The sequence below is a fragment of the Seriola dumerili genome, unplaced genomic scaffold (genome assembly GCF_002260705.1).
Source record: "Seriola dumerili isolate Sdu_G_001 unplaced genomic scaffold, Sdu_1.0 BDQW01002628.1, whole genome shotgun sequence".
NCBI classification, from domain to species: Eukaryota; Metazoa; Chordata; class Actinopteri; order Carangiformes; family Carangidae; genus Seriola; species Seriola dumerili.
This window is the reverse complement of record NW_019176883.1, coordinates 217,401-226,061: the sequence shown is the minus strand read 5'-3', so window position 1 is coordinate 226,061 and position 8,661 is coordinate 217,401. Positions and strand designations below refer to the sequence as shown.

Below are 8,661 nucleotides of genomic sequence, written 5' to 3'. Positions count from 1 at the left end.
CGGATCTTTCAGAGCGTACACGCCGATGGTCTGGGTTAGATTGACCAAAACTTAAAAATCATGTGGACCCACATAAACCTGTGGGTGAAAACCCTACATTGACCTCACTGCAGTCTTGGGGGGTTAAGTTATTGCCCCTCCTCGTTGCCTGTTGTGCTCAGGGTGATGCTTCCACACCAATATACCTGGTGGAACATCATCCAGTTCAGGTAAAAGGTAATTCAAATACAGCTTAGTGTGATATTTACATTTACTCATTTAGCAACTACAACTGAGGACGTCACTAAAGCTTCAGCGCAGTAGGAGACCTTGAGTGAGCACAACAATACTACATCTATTTAACCAGGTGAAGAAGTCCACAGAAAGAGCACAGTAAGTGCTAGTTAGCATGTTGGGCTTCCCATCAGGGAAACCACAGAACCAGAACTGGAGCATAAGGTTGTATGATTGAGGTTGATGGTGAAGACCCAGAAGTCACTCTTGATGACAACCATTAGTGACTTTAATTTGACTGATCATTTCTACTAAAACATATGCCTCATGTAGACGGCTGACATGTGGGTACACTGAGTGTTCTGTACTAACAATTAATATACACTTTGATTCTACACCTAAGTCCGACAGATGCAGTGTTTGGTGCCACGTCGGTCCGTGTCTTCCTACACTGACCTTGTGACCGAAACATTTTCTCTGTGGAGAAGTCAGCACTGTGGGCGATCACCGTCTCACTGGGCAGGATGGTGTAAGCCCAGCACCTGGATGTCTGGTGCTGAGTCTGGACTCCACTGAACTTAAAGGCACCCTCGCCCTCATTCACTGAACAAACAACCAACAGTTTGTTTCATTCACAGGCCTCCAGGCAATCAATAAAACTGCGGTTTAAATGTTATCTGTCCATGCCTCATTTCTCCAGACTCAGGATTAAAGCCAGTCTTTACCCACCTGACTGATCTTGAACTTCAACCTGTTTAAATCCTGCGTGACAATGGCTCCTTTGGATAAGACCTGGAGAATTTGAGAGGAAATGACACAAATGTGATAAAAGTAAAACCTGATTCCCATTCAACATCAGATCACAACACTGTGTGGTGTTCTGATGTGAGTCTTTGACATGTTATTTTGTTGTGGAATATGTTAAATGTCAAAAGGTTTTCCGTACGATTCAGTGAGTAGGAGATAAAGATATGGTTTCAGCTAAAAATACAGCTGCTCTAAAAACAGATCTGGGTCTGTTTAACGTCCCTTTGAGATATCTGAGTTACTGAAGATAACTGATCCTGAATAACTGGTCTGACAAAGCTGGTTACCAACCCTCTGAAAACCCTGAGTCATTAATTGCAGCAGTAAAATGTTATAATTCAGTGAACTAAGCACTGCACCAGAAACGGGCCGAAAATAATCAGACTAAATATTACTAAATATCAAAGCAGTAGCAGTACGTTATAAATTAGTGCTAGTTAATTCTTTTTGATGGGAGGACCCATTGAGTTGTTACAGGACTCCAGCTCGAGGTGCATGTGTAAGTTACTTAATGGTTTCATAATGTTACATGTCTGTAGCTACAGTAGCCATGATAACGTTAGCTAACTTGCTAACTTGCTGATATATATACTGTATATATATATATATATATATATATATATATATATGTTGCTATTGCTAGCTGGCTAACTGCTAGGATTGCTGTGGAGCATTTCATGGCTATGCTAGCGTGGCTAAGGTTGCGGCAAGACAGTTTTAGTTGGCTCTTGCGTACACACGATAACTTTATTCAGTTGTGCGCTTAGTGGCTGCATTCAATGGGTTTCGTAACACCTTGCTGACGACACGAAGGGAGGGGAGGGGGAGGGGCGTGGCTGATGAAGCATTTGTTTTGTCCAAGTGTAAGTAAGATGTCAATATTTGATATGAATGTCATTTTTAAAATATCTTTTTTGTGTCCATGTCTCTGTAAAAAAACCCAACTGGAGACAACCTGAGGGACAGTTCACCCATCACTCACCAGGTACATCACATGCACAGAGCCCTGTTTTCTCTCCCACCACTGTGTACCGGATGGAGATGTCTTCTTCTTTGTCACAGGAAGTGGTTCATCCTTCTTCTTCACCTCCAGGGTGCTGACTGTTTTAGTATCGAGATAAAAGCCTGGCCAAGGACACTGTGTGATGTCCATCCTCATAGTATGGAGTTCTATAACCGGAGTAGCCCAGTTCTGGTTTATTGCTAACCTTGGTTGTAGAAAGAAACATTATAAATAAGCTCATGGTGGTTGAGACAGAAGAAAAAATTGGAAAGTATGATCAGTTTTTACAAGCAAGGTAAATGTTGAGATATAGAGAATGGCCACTAGCTACTATGGTGGAACCTTGGTCAGGTGTTACATTTTTCAGAAAGCATTTCATTTTCATCTTTCGTGCTGCGATGTCATCTTCATGAAAGCTCTTTTTCGATTTTGGCTTCCGACTTACGTGGAGCTGGATGTCCCTCCAAAGTTTTCTTGTGTTAAGTGAGAAACTGGCGAAGCCATTGCTGTCAGTGGTGAGATTATGTAGCCGACGTGCTGACCACCTTTCACCCTCAAACACGTAGAGCTTCATGTCAGGAATGGGTGTATTATTGAAGTGAACTGCTTTGACCTGTTGAAAAGCCACAAAAGGTGTATCACTGAGAATGCACATGCTTCTGTGGACATACTAAAGAAGTGACAACCACATGTTACACTTACTTGTCCCGCCACATTTTCTCCTTTGTTATAAATCTTGGGTATGTGAATAAAGGACAGCTTCCCAATAACATAAGAAATCTGTATCCTCTTCTCTTGTGGGCGTGAAATACCTACACAAGAAGTCTCCATGTTACAACAATGTGTGCGCCATATTGTTTAGATACATGATGCACTGTATTTTTCCAAAACAAAAACTTCTTCTTTTTAAAAAAGATTATAAATAAAATACAGTAAGACTTGCCTGTTCCTTCCTCTTCCATTTTGACTCTGAGCCGCAGGTGATCTTGCACCGCTTTCTTGTCCATCTTTGTGAAGGTCGACATCGGGATGGTAAAAGCAGCACAGCCTGTCTTTTCTGTCTAAAAAGTAGAATAAAAAAGATTAAATAAAAAACACAAAAAATACACATAACAGATGAAGTTAGTGATGTAATTCAAACTTTAAACTGGTTACAACACTTTTCTTACATTCAGTCACGTTTTTCACTCCTCAGTTAGTTACTTTCTCAGTATTCGCAGTTCAAACTGTCAAGCACTGTTCAGACCCTGTCTTCTTCCTGTAAACTGTATTCCTGTTAGACTGACATGTCACACACTTGCCCCAGCCTTGTTACTAACCTAGCACATGTCAGGATCACCAAACGACCACCTAGCAACTATTTAGTAACGCCATAGCAATCAAGCTAAACGCCCTGGTTTCATTTTGCTTTTACTGTGTTTTTGCATGCGTGTGTGTTTCTACACGGCATCTGCTCCCTCTAATTGTCCTTATTTATATTAAGCATATTGTTTGTCCTCCCTCTGTAACTCTACCTTATTTCTGTCCTGCTTTCTATGTGCTATATAAACAAAGTTATTATTAATTTGTTCAGAAATAATATAGGGCAACTTCTGTAGCCAAGTGCGAACATCAAAGACCATCTTTGAACAGATATTACGATATTTGTCTCTGATACGATAATGTGTGACTATGCTGTCAAATAACTAATGTTATACAGATGTAAGAATGATAAGAATATTGCTCTGTATGGTATGAATGTAATATGTGTGTGTGCGTGTTTTCAATGTTGATAGAAGATAATCATCATGTATCTGTATAGTAAAATATACAGTATAGTGGAAATTAATGATGTAAACTGTATGTATGAGTTAATCAAGAATAATAATGAAAATATATAATAATAATTTATAGATATCCTGTCAGTGTAATAGTGATATATCTTGCAACTAAAAATATGATAATTATATGAAATAGTGTCAAATAATATGAAATTAGTGCAGGGATATTTTACATAATATAATAATTAAAAATATTAGTTAAATACTGCTTTAACTGAACAAACTCCCTCTGCTGGTGAAGACTGTGAGATTTGGTTGAAAGCTTTGGAAAAAAAAAAAAAAAGCCAGTAAGCTTGAGTTTAATTACTATCATGGTTTTATGCTCCTCAATTTGTATTGTAGACTGTGATGACAAGATATGAGAATATTCAGTATGTTTTTCTAATGTGGTGTTAAACGTGCACAGTATGTGATATGTACAGGATACACACAGTCTGTATGGGCAGACGGTCCAACTCCATATGAGTCAATACAGCGACTGTACCTGCTTTGTCTCCTTGAAGCACGGACCTCTACAGAAGGGATTCCTCTGGATGTTCAGGGGTAACAATAGATAAGACATAAGTAGTATAGGATGAAGAGGTCGGCACATCTCAACTTCAACACTGCCTGGCACAGGCTGTCCATATGTAATACCTGATTAGATGAAAATAAATAAACACACGTGTGTTGTTGAAAAGGAGGAACTCACCACGCTGCATCTGTTTCAGAGTGCAATTTGTTCCTTTGTCAAGAAAAGGCTTTTACTTACTGTGCACATATTTCAGCTTTGATTTCTTCTGCTTCGATACTTAGTTCATCAGTTGCGTTTATTTTCACATCAAATTTAGGCAAAACTGAGGACAAAATATATGGTTGTTAACGTTCTTGCTTCGTTACAAGAGGATGGAAATGGAACGTAACAGAAACAGAACTACCATATTTCTCCACCTTGAAGCTGTGATGAAGTTTCTGTTCGCCAAATGACACAACAACCTGGTAGAATCCTTCACTGGCCTCAGAGTTCAGGGAGTAAGACAGCTGCAATATTTTAGCATCGGATGTTTCATTCAGCCACTGTCCGATCCGGTTATTGTTAGCATCCTGTTGAACGAAATAAAAGAGAAGGAACACGTGTTTACGACACAAAAGAAGGAAACAAGTGTGAAATACAGTGAAAACCGTGCTGCTCATCGTTTTGTTTTCTCCTTCAACAGGACCGCAGATAAAACTGGGCCACACATTCAGATTGTGTCAAATTTTTCTTGTTGACTCAGTTTTGAAAAACATCATATTAATGAAAGTGCTTTTAACTTAAGCAAACGTGAAGCCTACACTTTGCCTACATATTATTTTGAAACTACTGTCAAAGGTTATTAGTAGTGACAGACACTGTATATACAGATATACAGATAAAATTCACTTGAATGGGAAAGTGGTCTCCGACTTTTGGATCCAACCGTATATTTGTTTTAAAAAAGTGCATTTAATATAGTTTAACAAGGAGGCTGTCAAAAGCTCCAGAAAAATAGTAAGTGGACCTTAACTTAAACATTTTTTAGTCAAACTACATTAACCTAATTTAAGAAAAGGGACAAATCTATTCAAATGCAGCTTGTAAATACATGGCCTTCAAGTTAAAGTTTTTTCTTTCCAAGAATGAATTTTTATGCTTAAGTTTAATGTATTTTCTGGTAGCCATTGTCATTATACACAACAGATGTTTTTTCATTTTCAGTGATGTTTGATGCTCCTGCCACAGCAAAGCCAAAAATAAGCTAGGTACCGAAATATTTAGTTAATGTTGAAATAATAGCTTTGAAATACACTCAGCTTATAAAGCACTTGATGTTTCTAGGTTTAACGCTGAATAAAAACCGTCCCATGTTGTTTCAAGGTGTTTGTATATGTATCAAACTTAACTCTCAGTCTGAAGATGAATAGTATTCGTCTTACCTAATTTCAATTAATTGTACTGCAAAAGAAAGAGAGAAAGAAAGAAGAGAGCTTTGTTAAAGAACATGTTGGTTTTATAGTTGTTCTCATCATACAGTTGCCTAATGAGTCTGGGCGAGCATTTTCTTTATTTAAGATATCAATAACGTCACAGTAATGAGCAGCCAAAGCTCTGATATCTTGATATCAGAGTACAGTTGACAACTGTCACACAGTCCATGCAGACGTCAGCTCTTATATTCATGTTTTTAAATATGAAACATGTAACACTTATCAACATTACAAAGGATCATAGAGTATCTGTCCTCCATTTATATTTTATTTTCAATACAGTTTCATAGTCATCACTTTGAATTTTATCTTCTTCAACAAAATGGGAAACTAGTGTTCGGAGTGTAAAGAATCATTACAGCTTCAGGTTGTACTATTGACCCTTCATCGGGATGATTGATCAGAGACATAAATCTGATTAAAGAGAACAACCATGTCGATCACTCGCTTCATTACATAACTTCTGTTTAACTCTGCCAGCCAGTGTGTATATGTCAGTTCACCAGGGCACAAATTAAGACCTGCACAGTATCACTAACACTGTGGTTTACACATGAAATCTTAAAGAAAGGAGACACAGTTCAAACACTCACCAGCCGACTGGCAGGTCTCAACTTGGTGTCCAATGTTATGACTCTGAAATGTACTGACAGAAACGCACAGAGATTAAATGAAGCTCATCCACAGCCGCATTAAACATCCTGCCCGACACTAAATCTGCTTCTTCCGTCCACTCAGAAGTGACATCAGTACGATCAAACTCACAGGTTGGATAAGGTCAGAAGAAGAAAAGGTGATTGACTATTGTCTTTTACATGATTCCCTCTGTTATCTGTTTTGCATGCTGGGATTCTCTGTTTGTAAATCAGCTGAACAAACTTGACTTGATATGAAACTACATAAACAAATTCAAAGAGAGGAGAGAGGATAGAAACACAAAACCTTTATTATTGATCTGTCAGATCTTTAGACCATCAACCACACATTAAAAACCTTCATAAGCCAAAATCCAACTAATAAAATAATCCAACATCTAAACCAATCAACTCTTATATCCGGAGCCAGGCGTTTCCTGTCATGCCCGGAGGCCTACCTGAATTCACTACCTGAATTTCCTTCGGGAATAATAAAGTATTTATCTATCTATCTGTCTTGCAGTCGGTGCAGAGCTTCAAAAACCTGCAGCCGCCTTGATGTCGTGAGGTTATTCTCGCCTATATTTGCATGACGACAGAGCAAGTTGGGATCAAGTCGGACAGAAAACTATTGGTGATCAATTCTGCCCAGGCCTGGCTCATCTCCAATGAGCCTACACTGACCCACTTCTTTAGCAACACTACCATTGTGGCGTGGGCGGAAATCTTGGAAGCTACAGAGAGCCAAAGTCATGACGTCACGTCGGGCTAGTCCCCTTTCAGTTAGCTTCAGTAACTCGGTGCATTTCAGCATTTTTTAATCGATCTTTGTGAGAAGATGAATCGTGTTCCTCTGTAGTTCTTTCTCACACTTAGAGGTTGAAACCTTCATGATTTAAAAAAAAATACAAATTTAGCTCTAAACACTAATGTACTGGTTACTCCCGTCTATAAACTGTATATACATTATTGTGTCCAACAGCATAGATCACCGGCTCAAACTCACTTGTTTGTCCGGGGAGGTAGATCGGTTTATCTGTTTGGATGAACGTCACTGGCTGATAGACTTTGAACATGACTTTCCTGATTTCTTTAGAGTAAAATGTGTTGCCTTGTACCTCCACCTCGAACTTCTGCACCCTTTCATTCTGCACTAAAGGAGCCTGCGAGAGAAAGATATTGTATAGGATCCAGGAAAACCGTTAACAAGGCAAAACCAAACTGATAATTATATTGAACAAATTAGCACACATTTAAAAAAATGGGAAAGTGGAAATGGGAAAAAGAATCTCTGGAGCTGACCTTAAAGTGAGTGCAGGTATGAAACTCTTCACTGGATGCTTGTTTGAGAAGGGTTGTGTTCTTCTCTTGGGAGATCAGAGTGACGGTCATGACCAGAGTCTCGTTGGGCTGCAGGAGACTCACACAGAATTTGGTTTCAGCTCCAGCTTCAAGAACCGCAGGAACAGCCACCATGTACTGTCTATAGACACAGAAAGACACACACACACACAGTGGATACCTCACTGGGTCTGTACTGCAGATTATTTAGCAAAACTTGATCTAATATTTAAACTAGTTTAAACACACACACAAACAGTATTATCATTATTATTTTCATACAATTATTATTATTATACAAAGTAAACTTACGGTCTGGCCAACACTTGACCCACAGACATCCAGCTCAAGAGGACACACAGTGTCCATGTCCACATCTGACTCCCAGGGTGACCCATGACTGACTCGGGCAATCCTCAGCCAGCACACGTTAAATAGCCCCTGCTACAGGAACCCACCCCCACACACAGACACCCTCCACACACACACACACACACACACACACACACACACACACACACACACACACACACACACACACACACACACCATTTCCAGGTATCTCGTAAGTAAATCATTTATAAACTTCACGTTGTTTAATATTGTGTATCAGGCTGGAAATTAAATAATTTTTTGTAAGAATTTAATCACGCAGTATTCAAAGTTCAGAGAGTTTGTTTGTCATTGCAGGTATAAAAAATAAACAAAGGTTCTGTAGGACCAGGATTGAGCAACTGACAAAATCAAGAATAAAATACAATAGTTTGTGCGATGATGTTCATATTGTATTTTATACAGTATCTCATTGTCAGAAATGCTGCTCCTGGTAGTTTGTTCTGCCTGGTTCTTCCACAGT

General features: G+C 39.0%; 2 protein-coding genes across 2 annotated transcripts; both read right to left on the bottom strand.

Moving 5' to 3' along the window:
• Positions 1–403: 403 nt before the first annotated feature.
• On the bottom strand, positions 404–4,424 carry LOC111239414 (alpha-2-macroglobulin-P-like). The gene is made up of 7 exons (XM_022769294.1): positions 4,328–4,424; positions 2,967–3,084; positions 2,726–2,835; positions 2,469–2,636; positions 939–1,005; positions 670–816; positions 404–426 (listed from the first exon to the last, which is right to left on the bottom strand). The coding sequence occupies exons 1-7, from the start codon at positions 4,403–4,405 to the stop codon at positions 404–406; spliced, it is 711 nt and encodes a 236-aa protein (XP_022625015.1). The 5' UTR covers positions 4,406–4,424.
• A 1,986-nt stretch (positions 4,425–6,410) lies between these two features.
• LOC111239413 (ovostatin homolog) lies at positions 6,411–8,227 on the bottom strand. The gene is made up of 4 exons (XM_022769293.1): positions 8,118–8,227; positions 7,767–7,947; positions 7,471–7,627; positions 6,411–6,475 (listed from the first exon to the last, which is right to left on the bottom strand). The coding sequence occupies exons 1-4, from the start codon at positions 8,201–8,203 to the stop codon at positions 6,411–6,413; spliced, it is 489 nt and encodes a 162-aa protein (XP_022625014.1). The 5' UTR covers positions 8,204–8,227.
• Between the last annotated feature and the right edge of the window lie 434 nt (positions 8,228–8,661).

Bases quoted from the DNA above. Each gene is read 5' to 3' on its own strand.
- LOC111239414 (XM_022769294.1), bottom strand. From the start codon at position 4,405: ATGTCTTATCTATTGTTACCCCTGAACATCCAGAGGAATCCCTTCTGT. The intron at 1,006-2,468 runs GTAAGTCGGAAG...CAAATTCTCCAG, and splicing joins GGAGGGACATCCAGCTCCAC to GTCTTATCCAAAGGAGCCAT. The intron at 427-669 runs GTCAGTGTAGGA...CTTATGCTCCAG, and splicing joins GAAAATGTTTCGGTCACAAG to TTCTGGTTCTGTGGTTTCCC.
- LOC111239413 (XM_022769293.1), bottom strand. From the start codon at position 8,203: ATGGGTCACCCTGGGAGTCAGATGTGGACATGGACACTGTGTGTCCTC. The intron at 7,948-8,117 runs GTAAGTTTACTT...CTGTGTCTATAG, and splicing joins GGTCAAGTGTTGGCCAGACC to ACAGTACATGGTGGCTGTTC. The intron at 6,476-7,470 runs GTGAGTTTGAGC...CGTTTCTGTCAG, and splicing joins CTACCTCCCCGGACAAACAA to TACATTTCAGAGTCATAACA.